This window comes from Triturus cristatus, chromosome 1_1 (genome assembly GCF_964204655.1).
Source record: "Triturus cristatus chromosome 1_1, aTriCri1.1, whole genome shotgun sequence".
Lineage (NCBI taxonomy): Eukaryota > Metazoa > Chordata > Amphibia > Caudata > Salamandridae > Triturus > Triturus cristatus.
Window position 1 is genome coordinate 38,443,261 of NC_140579.1, and position 16,563 is coordinate 38,459,823.

The 16,563-nt window shown below is 43.3% G+C and overlaps 1 protein-coding gene across 1 annotated transcript in view; it reads left to right on the forward strand.

The window, feature by feature from the left end:
- The window catches only part of LOC146869286 (complement C4-like), a 252,295-nt gene that overhangs the window by 36,296 nt on the left and 199,436 nt on the right, over positions 1–16,563 (forward strand). Inside the window, exons 2-3 of the mRNA XM_085647007.1 lie at positions 4,416–4,574; positions 13,995–14,054. Coding sequence (XP_085503133.1) covers positions 4,416–4,574; positions 13,995–14,054 — 219 coding nt within the window. The remainder of the gene's footprint in view (positions 1–4,415; positions 4,575–13,994; positions 14,055–16,563) is intronic.

Genomic DNA, 16,563 nt, shown 5'->3' on the forward strand with positions numbered 1-16,563 from the left:
GGAGATCCTGGAACCAAAAGTCTTTATGGTCAGACAGGCTCATAAAATCATTTTTAAAAGGGCTATTTGGAGCTTACCCCCGCCAATAAAAAAAAAATGGCAATTGCATGGGAGCTTAGCACAGTCTTTGCACCATTGATGCGATAGCCTTTTGAGCCTATACACAAGGCGGACATCAAATATCTTTCACAGAAGACAGCTATTCTCATAGCCCTTACATCTGCTAGAAGAATTAGCAATATACAGGCATTCACATACAAGGACTATACTGCAATTTAAAAAGCATAGTTTTATTGTACATTCATTTCTTACCTAAGGTTCCAACAGATTTACACCTTAATGAACCAATTGCCTTAAAGACATACTTTCAGAACCCTCCAAACATAGCAGAAAGAGTGCTTTATTCCACGGCTGTTAAAAGGTGCTTAACATTTTAGATCAATATCGAAAAAACTTTTGGTCACCAAGCCAGAGAAAAGCTGTGTCATGAGTTAGTATAACATTCAGCAGCCATAGCTTTTTGCCACGAAAAAGCAGGAAGACCGCTTGCAACCAAAGTACGTCCTCATTCCAAAAAGAAGCGTGGCAACCTCTACAACTCTTTTTGATGCAGTATCATTACCTGACATATGCAGGGCAGCCACATGACAAACAGACATACCTTTACCAGGCACCATTGTCTAGATGCAACTACCAACCAAGATGCAGCTGTGGCTCAAGCAGATCTTCACAACTTATTTCAATGAGGTGAGGTATTGTTAAAATTGTAACATGGAAATGAATGTATATATACATGCATTATATATATCTTGCTTATAAACTACAACCCTTGTATTATACTACCGGCCTCTGCAATTTTCTATACATGTTAGATCAAGTTGTTACTGCTTGCTATTCGGATTCAAGCATGTGAATCTATGAAAAATTCAGTACTGGAGAAACAAGAAGTTACCTATCAGTACACTATGGTTCCCCAGTATTGATGTATTTTATAGATTCACATGCGAGACACCCATCTCCCCTTCAGGCGCTCAGAACCATTAATTGACAGAGATACTAGTATTCTGTATTTAGTACTCTTGTGCACTGAAATCTAAGGTTTGGTAGCTCTGGAAGAGTTGAATGAAGCAGCGGCTGCTCTCTGATTGGCTGGTGTTTGGTTCTACCTACAATGATGTGGATTAGTATACAGTCTCATGGGGTTTTCCTTTCATTTTCGTTTGTTTGATTTACTCTGATAACTATAATAACCGTGGGCCTCCCACCTCAAGATTCAAACGTGAATCTATGAAAGATATCAATACTGGAGAACCACAGTGCATTGGTAAGGAACTTGTTTTTTTCATCAACACTAGTATTGCTATTCATTGACACGCCTGTTTGCAGTCAACAGACTTTTCAAGCGGGGCCCAATTGCTCCTTATGGATATATATACCCTTTGAATGGTGCAAGGCAGGCTCCACTCTAAGATGCTTCAGAGAGAGCAGTGCCACAGTACGCTCCCTGAGCTTATCTACCCTGTCTCACCAGCTGAGTGAATGGATATATATACCCTTTGAATGGTGCAAGGCAGGCTCCACACTAAGATGCTTCAGAGAGAGCAGTGCCACAGTACGCTCCCTGAGCTTATCTACCCTGTCTCACCAGCTGAGTGAATCCTACGGTTCCTTTCGCGGTTTCAGCTGGGGTACCCCATACAGACAGCCACTTCAGCCTCAGCAAAGTACCCAGCAGTTTCACAGTTCATGGTGTGGTGACTCCCTAGTCAGGGACAACATGCGTATGTCCTCCCCCACCAACCTCCCCAGAACCCTGTGCCCCAAAAGCAGATCCACCTACCAAACCCCCCTACCGTGCTCTTAGTGGAGCACAATCACCCTTCTGTAGGCAGAATCCAATGACTCTCACCGGGTTAGCAGGCCAAAACATCTGGTGGTGTTGGATCTGCAGGCCTCCTATCTCCATACACCGGTCCTGCAGGCCCATCAGCTCTACCTGCGGTATGGAGGTGGTAGCAGCACACCTTCAGAGGTCAGTTTTCACCTATCTTGATGACTGGCTGTTAAAGGTGGGCTTGCCCCAGACAGTAGTCAACCACCTCCAGACTATGGCGAACACTCCTGTCATCTTTGGGGTTCACTGTCAGTGTTCCGAAGTCATACCTGACTCCTTCTCAGACACTCTTTTTGGCTAATCCCCACTCCCACCTTTGAGATTCTTTGAATTATTTAACCCAAACCTTAGTGGGGCTTTTCGGTTCTGCTTATGCAGCGCTCCTGGAGAATTGATAACCTGTCTTGTATTGATACAGGGAAATTCTCTGTATAGAACATACCACCTTATGCACAGAAAAACCAATTCAAGAAGAAATATTTGAAATTTCTCTGTCAAGAGGTCATAGTAGTAAGATTTTGACACATTTGTCTAGACTCTTGAAGCATGTCAGTTTCTTCCCCTGTTAGAACCCTCACCCTTGACAAAGGTGAACGTGGAACATCGTTCTTATTCATACAAGATTGTGCATGAACCTGATATGGGAGTACCGATCGCAATGGCTCCATCCACATGTTTCTCTAGATCCCTGGGTAAGCAGATGATTTAAACCATTCCAGGTTTTAAAGGATTAACTCATCAACAATTCTGTCTTAGACATTGACTCTAGCACAGCAACTTCACAACGGGCAGGCAGTGATATACCCAGATTCAAACTGACACTAATAAAATTGTCCTGAAAACAGAGGCGATATTCTCAGTCTCCTCCAAATTCGGAGTCATGCAGTGTCTGAAAAGCTGCGACATTTGACTTGAATTGAGGGATCAGTGAACACTCACCAGCATTCACCAACCTCACCGAGGATTACATTTAAGATTAGTTTAAATTGAACCTCAAGCATTGCCAGACACTTATAAATGCAAAGAGTGAGGTTGCCATTGACGGTGTCTCAGGATAAGTTATTGATCAATACAATCAAATTTAGAACCAGTCTCTCAAGCATTGGCAGCTGCAACATTTTGTGCATTGGAGCATAAATCCCAAGTTACTGGTTCTTTCATATTTTATAGTAGACTGTTTTAATGCACAAACAAGTGGTGTCTTAGACTTAACACAGGGGAAGACAGGCTAACTCTAACCTCTCTTAATGAGCCATTAAGTGGTAAATCATGGGATGCTTCAGGTGGGGGAATGGTTTGCCAAGGCCATCATGGTAGCAACAAACACATGAAAAACATAAACATCAAGGGGCGTATTTAACAAATATTCACGCAGCGCAGCAAGCGACCTCACTACGCTGCGCGAAAGGGCAGGAATGTGCTTTATTTAACATTATACAGGGGCACCTTCCTACACAAAAAGAACCCACATGGGCATTCTCCTCTTTCTCACAGTGCAGCACTCATAGAAAGAGGAACAATTGAGGAGAAATAAATATATTTCTCCTCGCTATACCTCTCCTGGGGAGGGGTAGCATTTTGACACATTCTCAGGACTACCATTAGTGGTAAATCTGGGAATGCGCCAAAATCCATGGGTGGATTCGTGGACACCCACGCTTCACCCATGGAACGCCGCCCTGGGGCAAAGCGACGTAAGGCATCAATTTGTGCTGCCTTGCATTACTCCAGATTTATCCAGACATACAGGGCCACGCAGAATCGCCTTACTTGGCTTCGTAAATCTCATCTAGGTTTTGCGTCACACTTATGCCCCCTTGAATCGTGCAAAGGTGACGCAAACCTTGATAAATCTGGCACCAGGTATATAGATTTTTAGGAAGCATAACAGAAATTTAGTAAAAATGTGAGTAAAAATGACAAGAAAACTGTAATGAAGTAAGAAGTGTCCAATAAGTTTTCAGTGTTAATAACATAGGCAAGTGAAAAGATCTTGAGAACGTGAAGGGTTTTCCACATTACCTTCCAGTGATTTCCACCCGCTCTCCCTGGCAAAAACGTTGGCCTGATACAGTGCCTATCATTGGATAGTATCCCTAATCCACAGGAATAAATACCTCCTGCAAATTATGGAAAATAATTTACAAGTCTTATATATTTCCTGTGAAATATGGATTTTGAAACCTCTTTTAGTGTGTGCAATAACAGTAGCCAAATAAGTACAATTTGAGTATTATGACTGTGTGGGTCATCACAGTATATTTTGTGTGCACTTGATGATGAGCATCAAGGGATGAGTGAAGGTTTTCAGGCAGACAGTATTGCAACAGTGTAAATGAAGAAGAGGGTTTTGCAACTGTGGTATTCACCAATAGAATAAAGGGGTGCAGGTGCATCACAACAAAGAGAGGCTGGAGCATGTACTTAAATGAAGATATGATTCAAAAGAAGAAGTTATGTTGCACCTGGGATGGAGGTGTTTTTAAGGTGAGATAGTAATACCAATTCTGTTTTGCTTAAGGACACTGTGGTTGCTTTGGAGGCCCTTTCTCGCTACTGGACGAAGACCTACTCAACAGAGGGAGGGAATCTTGCCCTCACTATCTCTTCCCCACAGAGAAGTTTCAAAAACAGACTTCACCTGGACAAACACAGCAAACAAGTGCAAGAGCAGTTGCAGGTAAGTCTTCTAAGCCAATAAACTGGTTTCACTCTTCAGATGGTAATCCACCAGTGCTTTGGAGAGCACACACGTGCAGTTCACAGCATATAACACAGGCAAGCAAACATGCAGCAACATTGAGCACAATATCATCAGCATCAGCCACAAACCCACAGTGATTTCTCGCCCAATTCTGCGATAGCTCTTAGCATGTGCCGCTGTCATAGATTAAATAACCTGCACTAAAGAAGCCATTATCCAAGCAAACCACATCAGACATACCTGACTTCCCTCACTAATATTGCTCCCAATACATGCTGAGGATGAACGACTGGGTGAGGGTCAGAGCTGCAGCCTCCGTTTAGAGAAGTGGAATACAAGCATAGAGACGCATAAATGTATAATAAACTGTAACCCAGATGCTTATGTTAGGCTAATCTTTCTTCACCCTGTGTCCCTGGTATTATAGTGTAGTATCTGCCTGTAGGCAGGAAAGGCAGAACTGTGACCTCATGATAAGGTACACCGTGAGTCAGCGTGTTTTGGCGTTCAACGCACTTCTCTTCCAGGGGGTCCTCATCAATAGTCATAAGCACTGAAGAGTCCCGCCCACGTGCGTGGATCCCGGAGCACTTTTGAAAAGTATGCATATATGTATAACAGGCTTAGTACATTAGTACCTTACATATATGTTTGCAGATTAAAGAAGGCTCAAAATAGGCAGAATTTACAGAATTTTCATTTTAAGAACCAGCCAATTGCATAGAAATGCATCACCAACAAGAAGTGACCATAGAAAATCTTTCCAAAAACATTTTTTTAAAGGAAAAGAAAGGAATATTTTTTCAGTAGGCTGCAATGCAAAGCATAGAAGAGAAAACTGCACAGTGCCTTTAAGAACCTCACAGTATCCTCTGTATCCCATCATGCCAGTTGGGTCAGTTCATTTTTCCGGCTCCTAGAAACAGGATACTGGGGCACTGAGCTCTGCCTTTTTGGACAAAGTCTTTTAGAAATCTTTGCAAATATTGTACTTCGAGTTTTAATTCAAAGTCTATTGATATTTAGGGTAGTTTGACACCTTTTTCTGATAGACTATTATATATTTGTTCTGTTAAAAATGTTTTTACTTTTTGTGAAGTGCCCTTCCTGTGGAAAAAGAAGACACCGTGAGACCCCCACAGGCTCTGCATAATGTGCCTTCTTGAGGATAACATTCATGATTCCTGTACCTATTGACAATCTTTCTCCAGAAGAACTTTGAAGGATCAACAATAAATCAGACTACATGGTTTGCAGCAAAAGAAGGAAGAACATGCTGCCAGATCTTCTAGAAGCCATGGAGAAGGCTAGTCTTCTGCTATAGCTTCTTCTTCCCCCTCGAGGTAGATCCAAGGAAAAAAGACATCAGAAGAAGAGACATTGCTCCTGTTCGACATCGAGAAGCATTATGTAGAGGAGCATAAGGCTGCAGACTGGACACATACCTAATTGCTTGCGCTCATCAGGTACGAAGTTGAGACACTCAACAGTGAAGGAACCCATCAGTTGCCATCGAAAACACCTCCATCAATGATAAGATCTCAGTTGTTGATATTGAAACCACCTCCGTCTATGGCAAAGCTACCTCTGTTGATGTCGAGACTGCCTCCCCCAACGACGACCTACAACTCCATAATAGAAATACTCCCAAACATATTCTCAATCATGTCAAACAGTGGAAGTAGTGCTTTTGGGACATTGCTTTATGGTACATCTTCACCAGGGAGGGCCACGCCACCTAACTTTTCTCCAGATTCAGTAATATCTCCAATGCTATCACCTATAATCCTTGGCATCTCCTTCTGTCCTCACAAATCCACAGGACAGTCCACAGTTGACTCATAGACATCGTTCTAAATCTAGATCCAGCCTTAGTTTTTTAAAATGGCTCTAGAGAAAGAAGCCAGTTTTCTCACTCTAGATTAAGAAGATCTAGTACAAGCCATCGTAGAACACTGTCTCCCTTATGAACAACAACCTCAAGATCTTTAATCCGAAATTTTTCTTCGGCTTCCTCTAACACATTTTACCACCATGACTATCTCCAATTGGTGAATGACTTGATAACTTTAAATGAGGTGCTTGTAAGAGGTGCAACTAAGTTGAACATTACTATGACTGCTCCTACTCCATCTACATCAGTCATCTTTGAAACCTTACATCAAAGAACTTCATCAAGACCTCTCCTCCCTCTGGTCCCGGGTCTTCTTGAACCTGCAATGCAAACATTCCTGACACCTGCACCTACAAAGTTGGCTCCATATAGGCTCTTGAAGAAGTATAACCCTCCTGACCAAGATCTTCTCTTTCTCAGGGCAGCTCCACCATCATATTCGTTAATTGTGGCTACAGCAAGGAAGTCACACATAGTAGCACCACTGTCTCCCATACCACCGGATAAGGAGAGCAAAAGAATAGTCTCTGTGGGAAGAGAAATATTTAGAACATCAGCTTTTACAATGCCCTTTAAGGTTACGGATAAACTCCCTAAGGAAGACAGGCAAGATTTTCAGGATGGCATTAATGAGAGAATGCTTGTATCAAATCAAATCATTAGTCCAGCTGCTGACATATCAGATTTATCCGCTCATGGTTACTGCCATGTTATATGGAGAAGCTCATGACTTAGACTAACAGGTCTAAAACCGTAAGCGCAAAATAGAACCCTGAACCTGCCAATCTCAGGAAAAACACGTTTGGATTTCAAACGGATGACGACATGCCACAGATGAAGACCGAATTGGATACAGTAAAAGATGTGGGCCTAGAAAAGAAAAAAATAATTTAGAAAGAGTCACAGGCCCTATGATAGCTGCTACAATCCTCAGGGGGTTGACACCCCTCACTGGTTGCACCACAAGCAGCAACATATCCTAAAGCAGTTATACAATCCAAAAGAACAGGAGGTCAACATCAGCAATCTGCAGCGGGAAAGACTCTAAACAATGACAATGAGTCACATCTTCCCCCAGATCTGTCAGTCACTCAGGTGGGAGGAAGTATTGTAACATGATTTTCAGAGTGGCTGCTGATAACTGCACACAGATGGGTCTTTAATATTGTTCAGAGTGACTGTTCTTTTCTTTTCTTTTCAAGTCCCCTTCCTCCAACCAAAACATCATCTTATCAACAAGTTCTATTTCAGGAAGAGGAGAACATTTTACTGCAGAAAAAAACAGTGGAGGAAGTTCCTTTGCATCGAAATTGATTGGGAGTGTATTCCTGATTGTTTCAGGAAAAAAGGATCAATACAGGAAGCAAAACATTTGCAAAGAAATAATGAGCCATTTTCAAGTATGTCTCCATACACTAACCAAGTTAGATCTTCTGGTAAAATATAATATATAGACAGTAATTGTCAAGATTTATTTAGCAAAACTGTCATCTTCAGAAATAAAGTCCATCCAAACTAGTCTCCAAAAGTTGTTGTGTGAAAAATACAGCCAACACGTTTCGCTCTCACTCAAGCTTCTTCAGGGTTGTAACATACAAAATCCAATAAGAATATATTTTTAAACATTCAGTTACACACTAATCAATTTAAAACACTTAGGCCCAGATGTGCATCCCTTTTTTGCAAAAAAGGGTAATAGTATGTACAAATACTATTAGCATTTGTGACTCTCGCTATTAGGAAGGGTGTCCCTTCCTAATAGCGAGTCAACATGCTATATGTACTAGTGTTTTGCAGCCGCAAAACAGTTGCAGTTTACCACCTACTTCAAGTAGGTGGTAAACCACTCGCAAAGGGGAAAGGGTCCCCTGAGGACCCTTTCCCCTTTGTGAGTATGTTGGAAAATATTTTTTAAGACCAGGAAGTGGTCCCAGAGACCACTGCCTGCCCTTAAAAAAATGAAACAGAAAAGTTTAATTTTTCTTTTCTAAATGCATCCCGTTTTCCTTGATGGAAACGGGCTGCATTTAAAAAAAAACAGCTTTATTTAAAAGCAGTCCCAGACATGGTGGTCTGCTGAGCCCAGCAGGCCACCATCCCTGGGAGGGCCTGTCATTCCCAAAGAGCTCGCAAATTGCGAGAGGCTCATTAATATCCATGAGCAATTTGCGATATGTTATATTGCAGGTCGTACATCTGGCCCACTATTTTATAATTACAGACAACCTCCACTTCTGCTTCCAAGTAGGAGCTGTGACTGCCTGTGAAGCATGGTGGGATACAGGGGGTACTGTGACGTTCGTAAAGGCATAGTGCCAGATTTCTCGACTTTGCTTTGCATTTCAGCCTGTTAGCTAACAAAGCTTCATATTCCCATTCGTTTTCCACTTTTAAAAAGATTTGTGGAAGATTTTCTATGGTCATTTTGTTATAGTGACGCATCTCTATGCAATTGACTTTTTAAAAAAATGAAAATTCTATGAAACTGTAAATTTTATATCTTCTTTAGGCTGCAAACATATATGTAAGGTGCTATGGTACAAAGCTTGTTATACATATATGTATACTTTTAAAAAGTGCTCTGGGATCTCCACACATGGGCGGAACTATTCAGTGCTTATGACATGTATGAGGATTCTCCAGTGAGAGAAGTAAGATTACAGATGAGTAACTTTTCCTTCTTCAGGGGGGACTGTTGAGCGCTGCCAGCAGGTGCCCATCCTTCTGGCGAGTACTGTAGTGCCTCTTCCACGTTATGATGATTAGAGTAAGCCATCAAGGACAGTCAGGCTTGTTTAACATTGCCCCCTTGCGTGTGACAACGAAGCTTGCCTCCCATTTGTTTTAAAATGTTGTCACTGGGTCATTTCTAAGTATAACTGCACCTTAATATGTGATCTACACTATTTAAAATTATGTTTATATGTTAATTTCACGTTTCTCTATGTGATAACATTAACTTAATAATTTAAACTCTAGGCTCATGCTTTGCAGGGATGAAGAAATAGATAGACATGAATGTATGCTTTATATATGGACATGAGCACGTAGTATAGGATTTCAGTTTCAGCACTGAGGCCATTGTAATTTTATGTAATATTACCGTTGAGGCGGTGGGCTAAGATAATGTATAAGTTATCTGATGGAGACCTCTAGATTCATATTCCTTCCCATAGGATATTCTCCAGGTGTCAGACTTGATCCGGAAGGTTTTGAGCTGTAGCCCTGCACACCGTAAGGTGTCATCCAGCTTCGCGTCAGTGTCGTCCACAGCGTAAATTACGTTGGCGGTGCCTCTATATGCGCCACCTTGGAGCTCTGATGTCAGTTCTTTCCTTTCCACACCAGATAGAGCAGATCCGGTCAGAGCTACCCTTAGTTGTTTTCTGACTGGCTTGTTTCTGACTTTTTGTCAACTCTTTTTTGAGAGATTTGATTTCCTGGTGTGACAGTTTGTCCCCTAAGAAACCAACTGGTTCACAACCATATGGTGCCTGTCACCAGCAGATGTCTATGACAGACCCACACTTAGTGTGGTGCTAGGAAAGGGACCACACCTCCAAGATCTACAAGGACTGCCGCGAGCTCCTCGCCACCAATGTCAGACGACCCGATGAGACTCGGTTGCGCAGAAGGTCCTGTGACTGTTCATGGAGCTGCACCCAGCGACTGTAGTCACACTTGAGGTATCAGGGAAGTCAAGTAAATTGACACAAGTACAAGTAATTTAGGAGGATGAAGAGTGGGCTTCCTTGCACACGTTTACAAAACACTACTGTCTGAACAGCCAGGTCCGTCGCGATGAGCTCTTCACCCTTTCGGTCCTGCAGGACTTTCTGGTTTAAAGTGACTATGCACACCAACCTCTGGGGAGGCATTGCTTGGGTATCTATTCTAAGGCAAGGAATCTGCGGATAGATGTCTCTATCAGATGAACAAGTTACTTACGTGGGTAATGCCTTATCTGGTAAAGACTCCATATAGCCGCACACTCCATACTGGCCCTTCCATACTTCCCACTCTGCGAGCTGATTGGAGTGTAAGGTAGACTCTTCTCAGGGCCTTAAGTATTTCACACCAGTGGTCAGTTCTTTATCGATGTTCTGCACTTATGGCGGCAGGTTCCGTCCGGAACCTGGGTGTGATGTTCGGGCCCAATCTTCAGCTAGACTTATTTGTTAACAAGACTGTGGCCACTTGCATGGCGCTGCTCCGCATGCTATGGAAAATTCTTCCGTTGCTACTGGTCCATGCTCGGCCAGAGGTGGTGCGTGGCATTATATTGAGCAGGTTGGACTATTGCAACGCATTGCTGTTAGGAGCACCCGCCATTTTGGTGGGTAAACTGCAACGTGTGCAGAACATGGCTGCTAAGTTGGCCCTTTCTCGGCGGCGCTCTGATTCTTCCACCACGGCGCTGGCAGACCTTCACTGGTTGCCTATCTCGCCGCGGATTGTGTTTAAAGCACTGTGTTTGGTGTTTAAGGCGCTTCATGGGCTAGGCCCTGTCCCGTTGCAGGAAATGTTCACGTGGTATGTACCTGCATGTCCTCTTCGATCATTGTCAGCTTATTTATTGGTGGTTCCGAAGGTTTTGAGGGCCCGGATGGGCGGACGGTCTTTTAGATTTGTGGCGGCCAAATGTTGGCACTCCCTACCCCTGTCGCTGAGAAGTATGGGGGATCTTTCCTCCTTTAGGAAAGGATTAAAAACTCATCTTTTTCCTAGGTTAGGTTAATTTTGCTTGGATATTGTAACATCGCGTGTTGTTGGTAATAAGTCGAAGCGCCAGGATACCCTTTGGGTGACAGTTTTTGCGCTCTATAAATACGCCATACAATACAATACAATGGCGTGGAAAATCGCGAAAGTAACCGACATCAGCATGCTGGTGCAATACCTATATAGATCCTTTGCATGTACTTTCTTTTGCAGACACCGCCGCCATTGCTAATGTGGAGCAGAAAGATGCTACCTAACGGCATGCAGGAGAACTGCTCAAAAACTTCAGGATCCAGTTTGACGCCTGGGGAATAAGGTAAGGAATCTGCGGCTAGATAGTCTCTAACGGATAAGGAGTTATCAAAGGTAAGTAACTTGTTCTGCAACAGCTGTAACGTTTTTATATTGTTTATATCTGAGTCACATTTTATATTGTGATGAGTTTAATTGGCAATGCCTTTTTAGCATCATCATCATCATTAGGTGACAGGGCTGTGACACATATTCCTGTGACATCACTTCCTGTGACAAAATAAAATGATTGTGCAGTGCCAGAACAAATTTGTGGCATTGTGCACGGCAAAGGCTGTGGATCCTCTCTCTGCCCCTCTTTCTGAGGTTCTCTTGTTCCTCCTTTCTTTGGCCCAGCAGGGCTCTGCTCTGGGCACTATCAAATGCTATCTCTCGGCAAGTTCTGCCTTCCTTCGGCTTCCAGATCAGCCTTCTCTTTTCAAGTCCCAGGTTGTTAATCGCTTCTTGAAAGGCATAACTCATCTCTTGCCTCCTATTCCTTTCGTTATGCCTCAGTGGGACTTGAATCTAGTTTTAACTTATTTAATGTGCGCTCCCTTTGAGCCACTTCACAACTGTCCTTTGAGGCTTTTAAGTCTCAAAACTGCATTCCTGGTGGCTATCACCTCTGCCAGGCGAGTGAGTTAGCTCCAGGCTCTTTCTTCAAAGCCTCCTTTTCTCTCTGTGCATCCGGACAAGGTTGTCCTCAGAACCCGTCCATCCTTTTTGCCAAAGGTTGTCACTGCCTTTCACATTGGGCAGACCATCACTTTGCCCACCTTCTTTCCGCCTCCTTCCAAAGAGGAAGAGAGGCTCCACCGTCTGGACCCAAAATGTGCGCTGTCTTTTTACCTGGACCGCACAAAACAATTCTGGGTGGATGACCAGCTCTTTGTTGGCTACGTGGGCGCCAAAAAAGGTCGGGCCGTACACAAACGGACTATCTCTCTGTGGGTCATTTTGTGTATCAAGGCCTGTTATTCTCTGGCAAAAAAGGAGCCTCCAGTGGGGTTGCATGACCATTCCACCAGGGCAACGGCAGCCACTGCTGCTTTAGGGCGAGGAGTTCCTCTGAATGATATCTGTCAGGCAGCTAGATGGGCATCGTTGCACACCTTTACCAAACACTACTGCCTGGACAGTCAAGTCCGGAGAGATGGCTTCTTTGGCCGTTCTGTTCTCCAGGACTTTCTGGTGTGATATTGGTTCGCAGACCCACCACTGGGGTTGGTATTGCTGGGGTATCTATTCTAAGGTAAGGATTCTATAACTAGCGTGTTTCTCTCAGATGAACAAGTTACTTACCTTCGATAACGATATATCTGTCAGAAACATTAGATAGTTATAGATTCTTTACCGCCCCACCCATCCTCCCCGTTCTGCGAACTGATTTTTGGGGTTAAGGATATCCTTTCAGGGCCCTTGTTTTGTGCACCAGTGGATAGTGTCTTGCGTGGCTCTGCGTTTCTGGCGCGGAAAGTCGTGTACAGAACTGATGTCAGCACTCGAAGGCGGCGTCTAAGTAGCTACTGCAATGTCATCCCAGCGACACAACGCCAATAACGGACGCAGAGTCGACCGACGCCACCTTCCGACGCGCAGAGGTACTGCTGACGAAAAAGCTTTCCGGATCCAGTCTGACTCCTGGGGGTAATTCTAAGGTAAGGAATCTATTAACTAACTAATGTTTCTTACAGATATATTGTTACCGAAGGTAAGTAACTTGTTCATTAGTACTGGTGAATGTTAGAAAGATAAACCAGCTTACATCGTATTAAGGGCTCGGAAGAACACTTTTGGGTATTTCTACTAATTTATAATCAAGTTCACTCATACCTCCCTTAAGTCAGCAAGAGTGTGTGTAGAGATTGTGTTCCAAGGTCATCATAGGCAGAGCATTCAGTTTCATATTACTTTAGGAGGGTAAAGGGATCAGAGGTCGTAGGTCATAAAATAATACTAAATAATGGCAGTTTGGCACTGTAGAAAATGAATAAATGAGTGATAAATGGTTGTTCAGGCATCCAGCAGATGGTTAAGGGTATTTGAGAGATGACACACATTCTTATGTGACCTGGACTCCACCAATAATCTGGTGGTCTTGGCTCACATGGAGAAGATTCTAGGGAGGGCGCTCAGTGCCAGTGTTTTGGTCACACAAAAAGGTATGCATGTCTTCAAGGGATGCACAAGAAGACCCTTTGGTGGCAGAGTGGCCGTTGTGCAGAGCTAGCAGGTCATATTTTTGAATCTTCACAACGATAACTAGAATTTCATCCTTCAGAAGTACATAATTTGTGTACCATGGTTTAGATAACATAACACTTATTGTTACAACAGGAAGAGAAGTTACTTTGTGTGGTTTGCTGCATATATGCTAAATATCACTAGGGCAAATTCTCTAAATGTGAGCTTTTGATATCAAAGTAAAATCACAACACAACAATGATTTTAATATCTATTCTGAATATTTCTTTTCCCTGACCTAGTTTTCTCTCGGAAACGATTTGCATGTGGAAGTCCAAGGGAAAGGCAAAGCAACCCTGACGGTGAGTAATAATGTGTAAACTAAGACTGGATTAGCTCTACAAGGTTTGTTTTCACACCCACAGGTGTCACAAGTGAACTTAGTTCAATAGAACAGTGATTGAATGTGAAAAACAGGTTGTTGTAGCCCCACACAACCACACTCAACACATTGCTGAAGTGGCATCTGTCTTTAGGGTTACTAACGGTTCATAAACAGGCATCCAGGGATACAGTGGCAATTTAGAAGCCCAATTTTGTTCTTTACAATATCACACACAAACACTGTGTTAAAAAAAAGACTCAACAGGCTCATCTCATTGCCTAGCACACGTAAAAAACAAAAGAACAAAATAATATTAAAATAGCAGTAATGCATGCTACGAACAACCAGAATGAAATTAACATTCCTACCAAAGTTAAAATGGCATCTAGCTACCTAACCCCCTAAAAGGAGGCGAAAGGAGGTGCAAGTGGCGAGGAGCAAGTGGCGTGGAGCTTGGCGTGGAGCTCGGAACGATTGTCGGGTTGTGTTGCGAGCAGTTACCTGCTCCCGCAGGTTTCCCGGAGGGCTCTCTCCCGCTTCCCCGGCTTTCTTGTTTTAACCGCGTCCTGTTATACGGGCGCTTCAAGTGGGGGCAGGAACGGCCATTGACGGCACCGCAGTGCTGCTGCGGTGCTGCTGGTGCGGTGCTGCGGGAGTAAAGGAACCTTGACCTGCGATACGGCCATTTTAAGCGGAGGTAGGAACGGCTGCTACCGTGGTGCTAAGACCCTGGGTGCTGTAGGTGGTAAAGGAGCCTTGACCGGCGGTACTGCTGGTGCAGCGGTTGCTGCTGGGTCAGAGGAGCCTTGGCCTGTTGCCTGCAGTCTGGTCCTGTGTAAACACCAAGGATACACTAAGAGCAGAGCCAAACCGAGGAGTGGAGTGGAGAGAAGTGCTTACATCTACCGTCTATGTGACCGGCTCTTGATCCCGCTCCTGCTACTGAAGGATTGCCCAGCCTTCTCCCTGTATTTTTTTGACAACGATAAATAACAACAAACAGCAATGAATAAGTGAGTGAATGGCGAGTGACAAGTGGTTAGAGGTACGAGACGCGACGTGAGCGACAGCCAAGGTTAACCAGACAGTAAGTCGCTGAGCCGCTGGAGTCTGTAATAAATCTGTAAATCTTTAAAATCAGTGAAATAAATTAAAGGGGCAAGTGATAATAGACTTTGGCCCTGTGGAAGCGACCCTTGTCCCCTGTACTACTCCACATGCTTAGTCTATAGCCCTACCTGGAGACTGGATATTAATCAATTAACAAACTAATTATTTATTTAATAAGTAACCAGTAGTACCGGTGGATTTAGTGCTGAGGTTGTGATTTGGGGGTATTTTCCTGGGAGGTTTTGGAGGTGCGTTTTGCTCCATTAAAGGACACGTTGGTTCTGTCACTGGCCCATATTGATTCTCTGAAAGAGGCAAAGTTTGCCTCACCTTAGAGGGTGAACTATGAGGTCGGGAAAGGAGCGACCACCTTTTCCTCCTATCAAAAGGAAAAGAAAAATACAACAAACACTAATATTGGACACGTTTAAAATAAAATGGGCAGGCGACACACAGCCCCTTAAACCATCTAAGGTCCACACATTTAGGAAACTGGGAAAATCGCCGTCAAAGTTTGATTTTATGAAAGATCCAATTGGTGCTATGCTAACAATGCTAACTAACTCATGTGATCTTCAAACTCCAATTACTCCAATTAAACCACTGAATAGAGAGAATATTATATCCCCTAAGCAAGGAGTAAGTGAACCAGCCCACCCTGAGTCTGAAGTTGAAGTCGAACGAATCGCAAATTCAACTAAAGACCAACTTAGCCATTGGGGTCAAATAACGGACCTAGAGATGTTAACCATCCCACTTTCTGGTCGTTCACAACAAGAGGACCCAAAGTGCACGAGTCCAATGATAGGAGATACTCAGCAATTATTACCAACTAGGCACCCAATGCCAATAGAAGTGCAAGTAAAAATCAGAAAAGCTAACGGAATAGGGGGACCATCTAATCTGGGCCAAGTAAATCAACCAGATCAAATAAATCAACCAGATCAAGAAGCTCCAAATGATCTAAATGGCGGTGTCGAAACTATAAGGGATGTCAATACCCCACTGAAACCGGATCTTAGTTTGTCTAAAATAAATTCCGTGCAAAACTGGACCAGCCGAAATTTAATCAAAATAACAGAGATCAAACTAATAAGGATAAATACAAGGGCAACCCAGAAACTCTGCAGCGTTGGAGTACTCCATATCAAAAATATGTTTTGAATAGTAGTGCACAATTTATTAATTCTTATGACGAGGGAACCTACTTGCTGGCATATGGATTTGTGAAAACTGTGATTTATAACTGTAAATAGATCGTTTTTATAACTTTTATCTGGGGGCTTTAAACTGAATAGTTAGCTGGGGAATTGAGTTAGGCACACTGACATTTCTCCAAGACGCTGATCTTCCTCTCTCTGCCTCGCCCAGCCGTC